Source organism: Myxine glutinosa, chromosome 4, assembly GCF_964187855.1.
Source record: "Myxine glutinosa chromosome 4, kmMyxGlut1.1, whole genome shotgun sequence".
Classification (NCBI taxonomy): domain Eukaryota; kingdom Metazoa; phylum Chordata; class Myxini; order Myxiniformes; family Myxinidae; genus Myxine; species Myxine glutinosa.
In genome coordinates, this window is record NC_136264.1 from 113,731,886 (window position 1) to 113,751,264 (window position 19,379).

Here is a 19,379-nt window from a genome sequence, read left to right on the forward strand (position 1 = left end):
AATGGAGATCAGAGGTAGCACACTTACATTTGAGCTGTCTATGTCTGGGTTTGAATCACCGACCCAACCATAAACCTTTGGGTTGGTGCTTCACAGGCAGTTTGTTACACCGCAAAGTACACCATTCCTCAGATGGATAGTAAGCTGAGTGTCCTCTCTGTTAGCATTCGTCAGCGGACGTTAAGGAACCCACGGTATCTTATGCGAAGAGTAAGCAAGTTATTGTCAGTTCCACAGCCGACTCCGCTCGTGAGAAGGCCAAATGCCTCAATTCTGTGTTTACTTTTAAATCTTGTGTCTCCAACCCTCGCTCCCTCTGCCCACCCTACCCAGTCGCACCCAACTGCTCCTAGACCCTGTGTCTTTTTCAACTGGACCTGAAGGCATCAGATCACGTGTCCTAAAAACCTGCTCTACCGCTCTTGAACATCTCTCTGTCTGCCCTTTTCATCCTGGATTTTGCTCAAGGTTATCTTCCATCTGCATGGAAATCCGCCAACATCACTGCATTACATAAGAAGATGCAAAACCAATCCCTTTAAATATAGACCTATCAGCTTACTTCCAATCATCAGCTCGGTCATGGAATCCATCTTCACAGTTTATATTAAATCCTTCCTTTTCACCAACATCCTCACCTCAGGTCAACAATTTGGAGTCAGACCAGGTCACTCTACCTTGGACATGCTGCTTCTACTCTCTCAATAATGGATGGACGCCCTCATTGTCAGACTTGAGATCAGGACTGCCTCTCTGGACATATCTCGAGCTTTTAATACAGTATGGCATCCTGCCACGCTCTCCAAACTCTCAGCCATTGGTATCCAAGGCCAACTCAACTCTTGGGTTACTGACTTCCTCTACTCTCATAGCCAACATGTAACTCTCAACAGGATCCTTTCTTCTTTTCTTCGGATTAAGGATGGACCACCCCCAAGGCGTTGTTCCTGGCCAAGTCCTATTCCTGATCTTCATCAATGATCTCTCTGACTTTATGGAAAACCATCTTTATCTATTTGCTGATGACTCCATCCTCTGCCATGATATCCCTCATTCTTCAGAAAGGCAGGCTGCAGCTTCTTTCCTCTCTTGAGGCCTTGACAAAATCAGAAGCTGGTCAAACACTTGGAATATGTCTTTCAATCCTGACAAACCTCACACTGTCACTCTCCGAAAGGACCGTAATGCAAACCCTCCTGTCTACTTTCTCAAAAACCATCTTGAAGAAGTTGTCACTCAAACTCACACTTGGGCCTCACGCCCTGCTATGATCTTTCTTGGGCAAACCAAATTTCTAAGTTGGCCTCCAAAGCCAGCCGTTGACTGTGCATCCTCCGTCGTGCAAAATCCTTCCTTGGCAAAACCTGAACTCTTATCCAACTGCAAGGCCTTCATCCACAGCTTGATCGAGTACTGCTGTTCCCTCAGTGATGGCTGCCCTGACTCACACCTTGCTCAGCTTGATGCCATGGAAACCAAGGCCTTCGAGATTATTGCAATCTCCCGCAATGAAGCTGAGACTACAGGCCTATCCCTTTCCCATCGTAGACAGATCGGTGGTCTTTGACTTCCGCAACCTCCTTTCTGGTCTTGCACGCTCTACTATTTCCGTGCTTTTTTCTCCCCTCCCCGTGCCCCCCTCCCATGTTTTTGCATGGCACACACAGTCCACCATCAACCCCCTTCTAGTGAAACTACCTAAATCCAGGATCAATGCTCACCTCCACTCATTCGTTTCTTTTTCCCAGCTGTGGAACAAACTTTCACATTCTCTTCAACCTCATTCTTCCCTCCATGTCTCCAAGCCAGCTGTTCACCACCATTTCAGGTCATCCTCAATCCAAAAACCATGATCTTTCCTGCCCTCCCTCACCCACAAGTGTGCCTCCTTCCAATTTTCCAGTTTCTCCTTCCTGAGAATTTGGTTCTGTATCCATCTTGTTCACCTCATGCATCCTTTCCTTCACCCCCCACACCCCCTCAATTCCTCCCCACTTCCCTTATTTGTCCAAGTCTTTCTCTATACTTTATCCTTCAACTCAGCTGTTGGTGTCCCTCCTCCTCTTTCTACTATTGCTTTTGTCCGGTTTTGTTCTGATCCGTTCATTGTTGTCGCTCTTCCAATACCCTTGACTTCATATACAAAAATAAGCATTCTGGACAAATTCCAAATTTCAGTTGTTTCCAATCAAATTCCAGGTTTGTGATCGACAGGTTAAACTTATCTCTCAGCTGATCCCACAATATAGCATAATTTTATCTCCGCCGCCGAAGATATACTGTATGGATCAAGTTATGTTTTAATCTCTGTTTGTCTGTGGCAGGATATCTCAAAAAGATATGGACGAATTCAGACAAAACTGGGTGGACAGGTGTGTGGCAAGGACAAGTTGCTTCGATTTTGTTGACGATTCGGATCCGGATACAATAATCTATTTTTTTTCACCTCCACCAACTAAGGTGGATGGAGGTTATGTTTTCACCAGTCTGTTTGTCTGTGTATGTGTCTGTCTATGAGCAGGATGTCTCAAAAAGTTATGGACAGTTTCGTGCGAAATTTGGTGGAAAGGTTGGGTGCGTGACAAGGACGACGATTCAATTTTGGTCGAGATCCAGATTTGGATGCACATGCTTGAATTTCTTGAATGATTTTTCACCATTCAAAGATAGGACCAAAACAAGAAAAATCACTATATCTCAAACAGTTAAGGACGGATTCAAATGAAACTCGGTGGACAGGTTGCGTGTGCGACACGGACGAATTGATTTGATTTTGGTGAATCCAGATCCAAAGATATTTCAAATGATTCTTCACCATTGAGAGATGGAGCAAAAACGATATACATTACATTATCGCAAAAAGTTATGGACCGATTATGCCAAAACTAGGTGGATGAGTTGGGTAGGTGACAAGGTCCTGATGGTCCTGATGCAGATCCGGCCTATTGGTGATATACAAAACGTAAACTGTTTAGTCTGGCAGAGTTATGCGCTCTACCAAATGGCATTGTAGTTGTGGCTGTTAATCTCTCAAACAAGTTAATCTCAAATAGCATCAAAATACAGCAGCTTTATTCATACTAGAGAAGCATATGAAATGCTTAAAATAACACATTTCTTGCACATGCTCCTCATGAGCCATCACTGGCCATTACTACTTAAATTATTGCATTCTCTCTCCCTTTCTTCTTTACAAATGCTAAGCCTCATGTAAGAGCTGCACAATAGTAAATGAAGGGTTTACAGCGATAAACAGTAATGTCATCGTCGTCGTTTGTATGCAGTATGTGGCTGCGGATTGGCATCAGTTCTTGAAGGGCTGTGCCACTGATGCTGTGCCCTCTATAGGTTGGAACAGGAATGTTGAATTTGGCCAGGGTGCTGGCGATAGCTTGCCTACTCTTTGCAAAGGACACCATAGGATCTTTAACGTCCACTATCCAATGCCGGCAGGTGGGACGCCCAGCTTAACGTCTTTAAGGGCCGGTTTTCGGGTGACGAATTTCTGCTAAAGCAAGTCTGGTAGTCTCGCTGCATAATCCGCTAGCCGTTTAGGTATTGGATAAGCATACTTTCATTGTGAAACCACTGTTATGTAAGTGAGCTTGGCTGCCTAAAGTTTAAAAAAAAAAAATTCTTTATCTTGCTTGATAAAATTATTTATCTGTTCGTATGTGGGACATTAAACGTTTATATTATTAGATTTTATCGTTCCAATGCAGAAATCATGCAATTGAAGTCATGACATCATGCTCCCAAGCAACATACCACACTAGAAATTTCACTCCCAATATTTTGGGAGCATTGGAACAGACATGTAATCGCTTGTAGTTTTGAGAATAATGATGGCTTTCCCTCACCTTACGGGTGCAATCTGATGAGTGGGATGTCTCAACGCAGCACTCAAACTCATGGAAACACAACCTGGCTTGATGTACCCATTGGAGGAGCTGTGCCAGGGCTGAGCCATCACCAACCACTTATCTCCCCTCAGGCTGAAGAATGGGATGAAGTGCAGGGGTTTTCAGCTGCCTTATACCCAGGTGAGCCTTATACCCTTATACCCTCGTCATAAAACCATCATCGAAATTCTAGACAATTTTGTCAGAAGTGTAGGCACATAGAAATATAAATATATATATATACATACATACAGTCACGTGAAAAAGTAAGTACACCCCATGTAAAGTTTTGACTTTTTCAACATATTTCAACGTACAGCGATTTGATCTTCATTTCAACAATATTGATAGATAAAGGTGATGTAATATAACAAATATCATGAAACATTTACATTTTGTAGTCCATTGTACAATTTAAATAAACATAAATGCAAATTTTGCATGTGGAAAAAGAAAGTACACCCTTGGCTAAAATCAGTGGTGTTGCCCCCTTTGGCAGAAATAACCTCAAGTAGGCATTTCTTATAACTGTCTACCAGTCTCTGACATCGACTGGGAGAAATTTTTGCCCACTCCTCCATGCAGAATTATTTCAGCTGTGCGATGTTTGAGGGGTTTCTTGCATGCACAGCTCGTTTCAAATCCCCCCACAACATCTCGATGGGATTTAGATCCGGGCTTTGACTTGGCCATTCCAGAACCCTCCATTTCTTTCTTTTCAGCCATTCCTTGGTGGATTTACTGGTATGTTTGGGGTCATTGTCATGTTGCAAAGTCCACCTTCAGTTGAGCTTCAACTTTCCGACAGATGGCCTCACATTATCCTCAAGCACCCTCTGGTACAATGAAGAATTCATAGTGGATTCGATGATGGTGAGCTGCCCAGGCCCTGATGCAGCAAAGCTGCCCCAAACCATAATATTTCCACCACCATGCTTTACAGTTGGTATCAGGTTCTTGTGGTCAAATGCTGTCTTTGGTTTTCGCCAAACATGTCTTCTGGTACTGTGGCCAAATAGCTCTACCTTTGACTCATCTGTCCAGAGCACATTGTTCCAGAAGTGCTGGTCTTTGCCTAGGTGTTCATTGGCAAACTTTAGTCTTGCCCTGATGCTCGTTCTGGACAGCAAAGGTTTCCTCCTGGCACACTTTTTTTTTTTGTGTTTTTTTGTATACAAGATCGAGGCTCGTGAAAGAGCGAACATTTATCACACAGAAAGACAAACCGACACATACCGACAAACCGACACATAAAACAAATAACATCGGGAGCGGTAGACAAGATGGGGAGAGAGGGGGAAGGACACAAACACAACATTTGAGAGCAGGAACCGAGAGACATGGAGACATCGAGAGATCTGTGGGAGGGAGAGGGCTTTGGGGGGGAGGCATGGGAAAGGGGGTGGGAGAGGCATAAAACATATGGACACTGCCAGGACTACCAGGAAAGAAGTTGGAATTACAAACAAGGTGGATCTGGGGTGAATTAGTAGGGGTAGAAAAGATCAAGGTTTTGGATGGGGGAAGTTAAGAGATGGTGGTGAACAGCTGTTTTAAAGACCTGGAGGGAGGAGTGGGATTGAAGGGAGTGTGGGAGTTTGTTCCAGAGGCGGGAGAAAAGAGGAATGAAGGAGTGATGGTGAGCAGAGAGCCGAGATTTCGGCAGTTTAACCATCAGAGGCTTGCTGGCAGATCTTGTGCGACCAGTAGGAATATTTGGGGGGCAGAGCACAGAGAGAGCTGGGGGAGCAAGGCCGGAGAGGAGTCGGTAGAAGACAGAAAGACCACCTACCTGCCTGCGGTCAGTGAGTGAAAGGCCCTCACAGATAGCTTCATCGCGGGAGATTCCAATGATTCTGAAAGCTTTGGTTTCAACAGCATGAAGCCGAGCTAGGTGTGAGGCAGGAGCACCTCCCATGTAGATCAAATTTGTGCAGCCTCTTTCTAATGGTAGACTCGTGCACTTTGACATCAACAGTGGCAAGCGCTACCTGTAGGTCCCGTGATGACATTCTGGGGTTCTTAGAGACTTCTTTCAGCATCTTGCGGTCTGCTCTCGGGCTGAACTTGCTGAGGCGGCCTGGCCTGAACAAGTTGGTAGTTGTTTGGAATCTTCTCCACTTGTAGATGATCTTCCGGACAGTCGAATGATCGATTTCAAATTGTTTGGAGATCTTTTTAAATCCCTTCCCAGACTCGTCGGCATCTATAACCTTCTTTCTGAAGGCCTCAGAGAGCTCTTTTGATCTCGGCATGGTGACGTCGCACACTTCAACAACAAAGAGAAAACCAAACTAAATGTCTGAGGTTTAAATAAGACAGGTTCCTCCAAGATCCTCTCTAACGATGTTCTAATCATTGCACCTGAGCTGGTGCACCTGATTCTAATTTTAGGTATTGGAAGTAGTGATAAATGTCGGGGTGCACTTACTTTTTCAACACGCGAAATTTGCATTTATGTTTATTTAAATTATACAATGGACTACAAAATGTAAATGTTTCATGATATTTGTTATATTATATCACCTTTATCTGTCAATAGTGTTAAAATGAAGATCAAATAGCTGTATGTTGAAATATGTTGAAAAAGTCAAAACTTTACATGGGGTGTACTTACTTTTTCACAGGACTGTATACATTAAAGCTCTATGGTCACAAATAAACAAAGGCAGAGATGTGGATATACATTTCGCCCTCATTATGAGCCTTATGAGGCCTGCCTTTCTTATAATAAAAAAGGTTTAAAAATCAAACATTTAAACAGCCTTGGACGTGCACCTTGACCCCACGGCCAAGGCACACCGTCTATCAAGACTGTCCCATTGGCATACACATGCACTTCAACCCAAAGGCTGAAGTGCATGGTCATTCAAAACACATGCATCCTGACCCCGAAGGGCCAGAATTCATGGTCATACAATTGGATCTCTCCTCCATAGGAGTGAGTCCCCACGACTTCAACACCATGCCGTCCCGACGAGGGCTTATTTTTCCCTCGTCAGGACAACACACTGCAAATTGTTTATTTGTGACCAATCTAAGCCGTTAATATACGTGGCGCGCCACGTAAAAAGGGGGCTTACGGGTGGTCAGAAAACGATGAAAATTTAGTTTACCCAAGGAACACCCATAAGCCCCCTTTTCCCCTTTTCACGTGGCCCACCACGTACACAGATTGAACCCCGTAACACGACTGGGAAGCAAGGCACAGATTGAGTCTCACCCCAGCAATTGCTGCACAACCTGTTAGCAACAACAAGTGTCGCCTGCCATGCTGACCCATTGTCTCTGCACTGCTCATCATTTGTGACCTGTGCCTTGCTTCCTAGTCAAGTTAGGGGGTGACCATAGAGCTTTAATCTCAGTCTGCAATGACTTGAGTACCACGCGGATGCCTCTGAGTTTGGAGGTGATGTGTTGGTATAATTTATGCACATTATGTCAGCATCATTTCATCGGGTTAGTGTGCTTCCTCAGTTAAATTTAATGTTCCTGACTGCAAACCTCCTAATTGTTGATGATAAATGAGATATGCAAGTATATGCAAGGTGCCTGAATACGTCTGATTGGGGTAAACGTCATAACCACAGCACGTACATTTTTTTTTTTTTTTTTTTGTATACAAGATCGAGGCTCGTGAAAGAGCTAACATTAATCACACAAAAAGTCAAACCGACACATAAAACACAAAATAAGGCGAGCGGTAGACAAGATGGGGAGAGAGGGGGAAGGATGGACACAAACACAACATTTGAGAGCAAGGACATCAAGAGACCTGTGGGAGGGAGAGGGTTTGGGGGGAGGTGGGAGAGTTATAAAACATATGGACACTGCAAGGACTTCCAGGAAAGAAGTTGGAATTTCGAAAAAGTGGATCTGGGGTGAATTAGCGGGGGTAGAAAAGATCAAGGTTTTGGATGGGGGAGGATAAGAGATGGTGGTGAACAGCTGTTTTAAAGACCTGGAGGGGGGGGGGGTGGGATTGAAGGGAGTGAGGGAGTTTGTTCCAGAGGCGGGAGAAAAGAGGAATGAAGGAGTGAAGGTGAGCAGAGAGAGTAGATTTTGGCAGTTTAACCATAAGAGGGATGCTGGCAGATCTTGTGCGACCTGTAGAATATTCGGGGGACAGAGCACAGAGAGAGCTGGGGGAGCAAGGCCGGAGAGGAGTCGGTAGCTGAATGATGCATCATTTAAGAGTCTTTGGTCCATACAGTGCAAAGGAAGTTTACAAATATCAAAATTCATGCAGTTCCAAGTTATTTGCATTTTTGTTGCGCACCTGTTGTATCTTTTCAGTCATTTGTTTGGACACGTAACCAAAGTCTTAAAAAAAACTTTTCTGTCATTGGGAACTAATTCCCTTAGAATGGCTCGGAGGAACAGGGTTTTCTGCAAATAAGAAATATGCAGAATTATGAATTTATAACGATGTGATTATCAGAGGGTGTCACTGTCAGCGCCATTTTATTCCATATTTTGGTAGATATCTCATGGTAATATTGCAACATTGTGTATTTGAAGGTTTTTTTTTACCCTATCAGTCAAAAACTTTAGTGTGTCTATCCTATTTTCTACCCATTGGCACAAACTTTTGTCTTCCATTGTGTAAGGATAGTACCTGCAGTGTGCCTTCGGAAATAGGCCCAATCTGATAGATATGTCACAAGCATCTAGCATCCAATAACAACCCCACGCTGAAGGTTAGTCTACTCTTCAGTAAGTTTCAACTTTATTCAGCACATGCTGCTTTGCATTGTGGGAAAGCATGCACATGCAGGTTGGGATGGTTCATTTCGAGTTTGGGGATACTGTCCTAATGCATTTGGTAATAGAATGGCAACTACTCACACTAGTTTATACAATGGAATACGAGTCTTCATGAAGTCTCGTGTCAGTACGTGTCAGCAGGTAAGGTTGCCTTCATTAGAACAAAATACCTTTTCAAAAGGATAACACTAAAACTTTCCATGGCGGTTAACATTACTCACATCATCGGCTTTCATTTGAAAATATCAATAATGCAGTTTATGATCTGTCGACTGTCTCATAAATATGAGAATTACAAACAATGTATGTTTATCTTTTGAAATACTTTGTGATATTTACTTTAAGCAAAGAGGCAGGGCAGTTCCTAAGTACTTTTTTTTTTCTTTTTTTTTTGTATATACAGAATCGAGGCTCGTGAAAGAGCCATCATTTATTTCACAAACAAATCAACCAGACAAACAAAATATATAAAAAGAGGGAGCGGAAGACAAGATGGGGAGAGAAGGGGAAGCACACAAACACAACATTTGAGAGTAGGGAGATGTGTGGGAGGGAGAGGGCTTGGGGGGAGGAGGCATGGGAAGGGGGCGGGTGGGAGAAGTATAAAACACAAGGACACCAAGGACTTCCAGGACAGAAGTTGGTATTTCAAAAAAGTGGATTTGGGGTGAAATTAGCGGGGGTAGAAAAGATCAAGGTTTTGGATGGGGGAAGATAAGAGATGGTGGTGAACAGCTGCTTTAAAGACCTGGAGGGTGGAGTGGGATTGAAGAGAGTGAGGGAGTTTGTTCCAGAGGTGGGAGAAAAGAGGAATGAAGGAGTGAAGGTGAGCAGAGAGTCTTGATTTTGGCAGTTTAACCATAAGAGGGTTGCTGGCAGATCTTGTGCGAACTGTAGGAATATTTGGGGGACAGAGCCCAGAGAGGGCTGGGGGGGGCAAGGCCAGAGAGGAGTCGGTAGAAGACGGAAAAACCACCAACCTGCCTGCGGTGAGTGAGTGAAAGGCCCTTGGAGTTAGCTTCATCGCGGGAGATTCCAATGATTCTGAAAAATTTTGATTTTGATTCTTGATTTGAATTTTTTTTTGATTCCAATGACATTATTCTAAAGTGACACTCCTGTAATTTTAGTGATATTCATATTATGGTAAATAGACCACCAGACTCAGTGGCTGCCTACTTGCTTACCACTCAGAATTTAAAAAAGATAGAGCATGGACAAACAACCATTGTGCAGGCTTTGATGGGTTTAATGGCCTTGTAAAGGGAACTCATGGCTAAAATGAAGAACACCAAAAAGAAACTTGATGTATATTACTTGAGACATTTGTTTAAGTTCTTGCTGTTCACTTATGCCAGGGAAGTGCGTTTGCAAGGAACTGAAGTTGGGAAGCCGTGAGGAATTCTGCAGCAAGAAATATACTTATGGTAGGTACGCATGTGAAGAGCATTTTGCCTTTGAATCGATGAAATGGAAATGTTGCACGAATGCTCACATCCAAATTGTTTTATGGAGATCCAGGATGATTTGAGGTGGAGTCAAAATATTTTTCCTGCAAGCTGGAAGGAATCTTCTTATTCCTCTTTCGTATACAGTACATGGCAGCAGAAAACATCATTGGTTGGGGAAGGGGGCAGCTGTGCCACTGATACAGTGCCCCCTTGTATATTAGAGCAGGAATTTGGAATTTTGTCAGTGCGCCAGTGATAGCTCGTCTACACTTTGCTAAAGACATCATGGGATCTTCAACATCCATCGTGATGGAATGGTACTGCTTCAGTGAAACTCGTTTTGACTCTCCTTTCCACAAAGCGCAGCAAAGAAAAATGTTTTATTTTATTTTATTATATTGCTAAGCTTATAAGCCAGTCTGCTTCTCCATCACAGGTTAAAAGAACCAAAGGGCCATCTAGATATTACGTACTTCATAAAGGGATGGTGGGAATAAAGGATAATTTGCAGTTGGGAAGGAGTTAGAGAAAAGAGATTTTGGGAAGCAGGGAGTGAAGGGAAACATGTCAGGAAGGAAGAAGGTTCCTCCAAAATCCCACCATTTTGTGGACATAATATTTAGATGACCCTGACCAACCAACCCCTGATTATCATGGTATTGTTTTGTCATCACCGCAGCCAAGAATGATTACAAGTAGGGAAACTCCACCTTTTCTGTTCTGAGACAAAGGTTAACTGCTTGGAGAACTTTATTCCTCTTTCTGATTCTGCTTTGATTGCTCAACACCTTGAAGAATTTTCAGAATCGAGTTGATGATCTAAAGATGGTTGTGTTGATATTATTTTCCCCTTTTTACAGTGATAATTCAAGCTGTGAAAAACCTTTTCGATTTTATTTTTCACCTGATATTTTTATTTTTATTTTTCATTCAATTTTATGTGCAACTTCCCTTTCTTCCTGGCAAACTCACCCATGCATCTGCAGCCTCATACACATATGGTATATACTGCACATACAAATATATACATACAGGCAAATGTAATATATATATATATATATATATATATATATATATATATATATATATATATATATATATATATATATATATATATATATATATGTAATAAAGACGTGCTCTGTTGTGGTGTGTCTGCACATGTGTGCTGTTTTACAACAAATAGGGCAAAGTTCTGAAAAACTATACAAATCCTTTTTCTCTTCCTTTCTCTTTATCTACGTTCTCTCCTGGTCCTTAGTTATCAGAGTACAAGTCCTCTCTGCACACGACCTTGGCAGCCACGTGGAAGTCATTATCCGTGTGAAGAAGATTTTAAAGAGGACACACCTCAAGTTGGCACGAGGGAAGGCAATTCTCTTCCCAGAGTCGTGGACCCACCTAGGCTGTACTTGTCCAGTTCTCAACCCAGGTCCGCCAAAACAACTTTTCACACTCGATGCATGTGTCTTAATGGGATGTAGGTTAATTGAGATTATTGGTACAAAAATGACGGAGCTCAAACAGGGATTATGCCTACCGTACTTATAATCCACGCAAAATGGTGGATTTTTCTCCCCACCCTCATATTCCACATTCTTCCCTTCACCTTCCTTCCTTCCTTCTCCTCCCAAGCATATATTGCCTTTCTCTCCTCACCTCTCATATTCTCTTTTCTTCCCATCCCTTTTCTTTTCTAAATTGCCATTTTACAATCCCTCTTTGCCTTCCTAACCTCATCGCATATTACTTTCCCACGCATTCTTATGTAACAAGTAAATACAGCCTCAAGGAAAAACAAATGCATACAGCTTAAAAGTATTTTAAAGTGATTTTTTTATATACATTTTTGTAAAGTTCAATGTGAATGTGTCAAATACAGGTGTCTGTGCCAAAATGGTGCATTTCTTATCGTAGAAATGTAATGAATGAAACCGCAAATATTTGCTTCATCTCACTTGCATTCTAGTCAAAACACCGTCCAAGTTTTCCGGCACCTTGCCAAACACCAAATTCCATTGATAGATCCACAAATACAGGCAAAATGAGTCAACAGACACCCATACACACACAAAAAAAATTAAAGCCAGCTTTCAAGTTTCCGAGAAGCAGAAATGAATACAACTGCCCTTAAGTGAAACTATTAGGCATTGCATATATATGTATGTATGTATGTATGTGTATATGTATGTATATATATATATATATATATATATATATATATATATATATATATATATATATATATATATATATATATATATATGTTGGCCAGAGATATACATATTGTTATGGATTTGGGAACCCCCTTCACTTGTAAATATCCCCCTTGTGTAATATAACCCCCTTTTATTAATTATTAAATATCGCACCCTAGGCCATCGCAACACGCAGCCAATCTTAGAATCATCTTGCTAATTATTTCCTATTCTATGTTTAATTAAGGCTCTGTGTCCACTAGATTGACACGACGTTGCATTAACAAATAAGGATAGCTCCCCTTCAATAATTCCATACCCCAGCAAACTCTCTATCTCTCTGCAAAGCAGCTCGACAAGCGTGGGGTGCGCGCCCTCTCAACTGGCCTTGGTTTGGAAGCGGCGTTCGCCGCCATTTTGCACATGTGCTCCGTGCTCTGTTTGGTCAAGAAGGGCGGGGTCGCAGATAAGGTTCGCAGAGACGAACCTTATCCGATGAACACGAAACTTCACAAATGTGATCCCCTACCCATACATATGCAGAGTGATGGCATCTACCCATTGTGGGACTATGCGGAGGCATATTTGCGACACAGTCACATTGTTCTAGTTGTTTGTGTATCTATCTCCTATATAAATAAGCATTTGAATTCATCCGAACTATTTTTTGTTGTTAACTGTTTGGAAAACAACATGACCAACATGTTCCATCCTTGATACATGGTGCAGGTACTCAGTACTTGGTGGCTGGACATGAAGACGTACATAGACGAAGACTGCTTGTTGACTTGCAAAGCTATGTCAGACCATGGCGGCGCCGAAGAGCAAAGCTCATCACTTCCTTCCTGGCTGGAGGCTGCAAGTGATGGCTTTCAATGTTGAGAAAACCCAATGAAGACATTTGCTGCAGATGCAGAGGATAACTGTATATTATGGTCAATGAAACACTAGAAGACATTGTCTGTGTACTTGGCTTTTTACAAATGTGCTGCCTATGAATGAAATGGAATGCAATCAAAATTCAGCTTTTGCAATATCAAGGGGGTAGGACCATTATTTGTAGGTCTGAAAGGACATCCTTGTGGCCACAACAGCAGTCAGTCAATGAGGGTAAAGGTCATGTAGTAGTTATTTATATGATGTGTTCAATAATAGTAATAAAACTTAGGAAGTAACATGTAATTCATACTTTAAGAAAATATCACTTCCTAAATAATTTTACTTGCAGATGCAGAAGAGGCTTTTGTGGTTGGTGTTGGTGAAAGGTAGTTTCTGGTTCAAAGAAGTTTAGCGAGTCTTTTAAATGTGTTGCACTAAGGTGCTGAGCCAGACATGTTCAAGCTTTGAACAGTTTATAAAACCACAACAGGTTCAGGTTGCCCTCCACCCAGCATCTCTATTTTCATTTTTTTCTGCACTACCTGCCTTAAAGGCTAAACACACATCTCAGGCCCTCATAGATACATGGAAACGAGATAATTAATAACTTATACCAGCTTTCTCTGGACATGTCGCCCTCATCCCTCAAGCATTGACTAAAATGGTTTTTCTTTTTTTCCAAATTCACCTCCAAGCATTTGGTCGCCATCTTTTTTTAAAAATAAGTTCCATATTCATCACTTGTAAGCAGTGTGTACCAAAACTTGTTGAAATAGATGCTCGTCACTGACCAACCATAAGGATAAAAATAGAAGCAAATCATATAAACACAGGCATAACCTGGAATGGTATTTGGTAGAGCGCATACCTCCACCAGGCTGAACAGCTTCTGTTTTGGATCCCATTGATAGGCCGGATCTGCATCAGACCTGAACCAAAATCGAGTCGGCTTATTATTGTCACCTACCCAACTCATCCACCTAGTTTTGTCATGATCTGTCCAAACCTTTTTGAGATATCGTGCTATATATTGTTGTGGCCGGGTCTCTCAATTGTGAAGAATCACTTAAAAATTATTCTATCTGGATCCGGATCTTCACCAAAATCTAATCAATTCATGCTTGTCACATACCCAATCTATCCACCAAGTTTCTTCCGAATCTGTCCATACCTTTGTGAGATATCATGCTATCTCTCAATGGTGAACAATCACTCAAAAATTATAGTATCGAGATCCCGATCCTCACCGAAATCGAACCAATTTGTCATTGTCACACACCCAGCTTGTCCAAATTTCGTCTGAATCCGTTCATAACATTTTGAGACATCCTGCTCACAGACAAACAGGGGTGAAAACATAACCTTCGGTGGCGGATGTAGCAAGACAGCATTTAATGCAGAACTTTGCTGGGGTATATAGATTACAGTAGATCTGTGGTGGGGTATATAGATTACAGTAGATATGTGGACGAACGATCCACATCAAGGTAGATCTGCATGCAGAATCATGCACTCATACACTCGCTGACTGACACACAGTCACGTGAAAAAGTGAGTACAGTACACCCCATGTAAAGTTTTGACTTTTTCAACATATTTCAACATACAGCTATTTGATCTTCATTTCAACAATATTGATAGATAAAGGTGATATAATATAACAAATATCATGAAACATTTACATTTTGTAGCCCATTGTATAATTTGTATGAACATAAATGCAAATTTTGCATGTGGAAAAAGTAAGTACACCCCATGAAATGTTTTTTAAATCTTTTTAACATATGTGGACATATCAATATTTGATCTTCATTTAAACAGTATCTATGGATAAAGGTGATCTAATTGAACAAAAAACAATGTAAAATTGACTCTGCAATAATTTATTCAACAAAAAATTGTTGCACAGCATGCACAATTGCATGCACAGCTCGTTTCAAATCCCCCCACAACATAACGAGGGGATTTATATCCGGGATTTGACTTGGCCATTCCAGAACCCTCCATTTCTTTCTTTTCAGCCATTCCTTGGTGGATTTAATGGTATGTTTAGGGTCATTGTCATGTTGCAAGGTCCACATTCGGTTGAGCTTCAACTCTCCAATAGATGGCCTCACATTATCCTCAAGCACCCTCTGGTTCAATGAAGAATTCATCGTGGATTCTATGATGGTGAGCTGCCCAGGCCCTGACGCAGCAAAGCTGCCCCAAACCATAATATTTCCACCACCATGCTTTACAGTTGGTATCAGGTTCTTGTGGTCAAATGCTGTCTTTGGTTTTCGCCAAACATGTCTTCTGGCTCTGTGACCAAATAGCTCCACCTTTGACTCATCTGTCCAGAGCACATTGTTCCAGAAGCGCTGGTCTTTGCCGAGGTGTTCATTGGCAAACTTTAGTCTTGCCCTGATGTTCTTTCTGGACAGCAAAGGTTTCCTCCTGGCACACCTACCATGTAGATCAAATTTGTGCAGCCTCTTTCTAATGGTAGACTCGTGCACTTTGACATCAACAGTGGCAAAAGCTACCTGTAGGTCCCATGATGACATTCTGGGGTTCTTCGAGACTTCTTTCAACATCTTGAGGTCTGCTCTCGGGCTGAACTTGCTGGGGCGGCTGGGCCTGAACAAGTTGGGAGTTGTTTGGAATCTTCCCCACTTGTAGATGATCTTCCGGACAGTCGAATGATTGATTTCAAATTGTTTGGAGATCTTTTTAAATCCTTTCCCAGACTCGTAGGCATCTATAACCTTTTTTCGAAGGCCTCGGAGAGCTCTTTTGATCTCGACATGGTGATGCCGTACACTTCAACAACAAAGAGCAAACCAAACTAAATGTCTGAGGTTTAAATAAGACAGGTTCCTCCAAGATCCTCTCTAACGATCTTCTAATCATTTGCACCTGAGCTGGTGCACCTGATTCTAATTTTAGGTATTTGAAGTTGTGATAAATGTAGGGGTGTACTTACTTTTTCCACATGCGAAATTTGCATTTATGTTTATTTAAATTATACAATGGACTACAAAATGTAAATGTTTCATGATATTTGTTATATTATATCACCTTTATCTATCAATATTGCTGAAATGAAGATCAAATAGCTGTATGTTGAAATATGTTGAAAAAGTCAAAACTTTACATGGGGTGTACTTACTTTTTCACGTGACTGTACATACCGATTACAACAGTCTATCCCATCCCTCCGGGAAGGGCCGAGGCCAAATAAGCAATCCTAACAATAAGGAAGTGAATCATATATACTGAAACGCAAAAGAAACTTACCACCTTTGAAACCTTTAAATATCAACAATAACACTGCGTGTAGTAAATGTGTGAACTTATTTGTGGACAATAGTGTCCTCACTGTCAGACAAAACGGTCACGGATGGTCACTTGAACCTTCAATGGTCACTTCATAGCACAGCTGTTGAACAGCCGTTTTGACTGTCAGTGATTAGCCAAGGGGTACGGGATGATTTTAATGAGCTGCACGTGATGTCTTGATATTGGCTTTAAAAAGGCCAGTGCAAAATGGGCATTTTGACCGAAAAATTTGACCATTTTGACCAACTTCAAAAAGACCGAAAACACAAAAGAAACTTACCACCTTTGAAACCTTTAAATATCAACAATAACACTGCGTATAGTAAATGTGTGAACTTATTTGTGGACAACAGTGTCCTCACTGTCAGACAAAACGGTCACGGATAGTCACTTGAACCTTCAATGGTCACTTCATAGCACAGCTGTTGAACAGCCGTTTTGACTGTCAGTGATTAGCCAAGGGGTACGGGATGATTTTAATGAGCTGCACGTGATGTTTTGATATTGGCTTTAAAAAGGCCAGTGCAAAATGGGCATTTTGACCGAAAAATTTGACCATTTTGACCATTTTGACCAACTTCAAAAAGACCGAAAACGCAAAAGAAATTTACCACTTGTTTGAAATGTAATAAAATTGTAACAGTTCAAAATAAAACAAACCAACAATTGCTAATTGAAACATTGGCATTTTATTGATGACATGTCAAGTTTTTGACCAAGATACACCATCTCATCAGTTTGTTCTATAGTACAGAACAGCACAGGGTGCAATGTCAGTCCCCTTTCAATAGCGTGTATGGCCACCATTGTTTTGGATACAGGCAGTGCATCGTCGGCGTATACTGCCTACCAGTCTTTGGATGGATTGCTGCTGGATTCTGTCCCACTCAGTCCTCAATGTCTGAAGCAGCTCTGCCCGTGTCCTGGCCCTGCCAACTACGCGTCTCCCAAGCTCATCCCACAGGTGCTCTATGGGATTCAGGTCAGGGGAGAGCGCAGGCCACTGCATGGTGTTGATGTTCTCGCCTTGGAGAAATGCAGTGGTAAAGCGAGCAGCATGGGGACGAGCGTTGTCATGCTGAAAGGTTCTCAGTTCTGGGTGGTCTAGCAGGAATGGCAGCAGATGAGGTCGCAGGATGTTATCCACATACCGCTGGGCATTAAGATTCCCATCCACAACCACCAGTGGCGACCTGTACCGGCCTGATATGGCTGCCCACACCATCACACTTGGGCCACCCCACCTGTTGGCTTGACGCACGCAACAATCGGCATATCGCTCGCCAGTTCTTCTCCAGACACACTCACGCCCATCAGGACTGTCCACACAGAACCTTGACTCATCGCTGAAAGCGACCTCGTTCCACTGCACCAAGGTCCACCGCTGATGCTGCTGGCACCATCTCTGACGGTTGCGGCGATGGGCAACCGTCATCACGGGGCCTCTGTATGGTCTTCTGGCAGTCAGACCATAGTCATGCAGTCGTCTTCGTGCAGTATCATTGGAGATCCGTGGGGTTGCACGCCCCGGAGTTTCTGCCGCAGTGCGGGATGCTGGACGGAATCGATCCCGCAGGTGACTTCGGACCATCTGCCTGTCCTGCCTTGCAGTGGTGACTCTTGGCCTCCCTGATCGAGGTCTGTCATCTGCAGAGTTGTGGAGGGTGTCTCTGTCCACCAGGGCCGATATCGTCTGGTGTGAACAGCCAAGGCGACGTGCCACCTCACGGTAGCTCAGTCCACCTTGCAGCATGCCCAGGGCACGCTGCCGTTGATCCCTTGACAATCGTGGCATGTTGATTGAAATGCCCATTTTGCACTGGCCTTTTTAAAGCCAATATCAAGACATCACGTGCAGCTCATTAAAATCATCCCGTACCCCTTGGCTAATCACTGACAGTCAAAACGGCTGTTCAACAGCTGTGCTATGAAGTGACCATTGAAGGTTCAAGTGACTATCCGTGACCGTTTTGTCTGACAGTGAGGACACTATTGTCCACAAATAAGTTCACACATTTACTATACGCAGTGTTATTGTTGATATTTAAAGGTTTCAAAGGTGGTAAGTTTCTTTTGTGTTTTCGGTCTTTTTGAAGTTGGTCAAAATGGTCAAATTTTTCGGTCAAAATGCCCATTTTGCACTGGCCTTTTTAAAGCCAATATCAAGACATCATGTGCAGCTCATTAAAATCATCCCGTACCCCTTGGCTAATCACTGACAGTCAAAACGGCTGTTCAACAGCTGTGCTATGAAGTGACCATTGAAGGTTCAAGTGACCATCCGTGGCCGTTTTGTCTGACAGCGAGGACACTATTGTCCACAAATAAGTTCACACATTTACTACACGCAGTGTTATTGTTGATATTTAAAGGTTTCAAAGGTGGTAAGTTTCTTTTGCGTTTCAGTATACATACAGTGTATATATACGTATATACACACACAGAAATATACACATACAAATACAAGTATAAGTAATAATAAATTAAAACGTGCGCATAAAGCAGCTGTACATGCACTCCAACCATCCTCCACCAACCATCCTCCACTAACCATCCACGGGATTCGACATTCCTTGCGCGGGCTTATTCGCGGTTTTTTTGACCTGCTTTGACATTCGTGGCTCGATTTAATAAATACGTAAAATTTGAGTATTAACTGTAATTAAACACTATTTTAAAGCTACCGCACAGTATAAACAAAGTACTTGTAGATAAAAGGTTTAATAGAGGTAAGAAAATATTGTCCATCCAATAGCGATAACATTTCTGTTTTATCTGCTTCAATGAGCACATAAAAGCACCCCAAGCTTTTCAACTTTTACGGTGAAAGTTTGCCATTTTTGTCGTCGATTTCATAA

General features: G+C 42.3%; 1 protein-coding gene across 1 annotated transcript in view; it reads left to right on the top strand.

The window, feature by feature from the left end:
• The window catches only part of NTN4 (netrin 4), a 49,885-nt gene extending 35,473 nt beyond the window's left edge, over window positions 1–14,412 (top strand). The window contains exons 7-10 of the mRNA XM_068113123.2: window positions 3,901–4,043; window positions 10,028–10,096; window positions 11,382–11,552; window positions 13,048–14,412. Coding sequence (XP_067969224.2) covers window positions 3,901–4,043; window positions 10,028–10,096; window positions 11,382–11,552; window positions 13,048–13,184 — 520 coding nt within the window. The 3' untranslated portion in view covers window positions 13,185–14,412. The remainder of the gene's footprint in view (window positions 1–3,900; window positions 4,044–10,027; window positions 10,097–11,381; window positions 11,553–13,047) is intronic.
• Window positions 14,413–19,379: the final 4,967 nt, after the last annotated feature.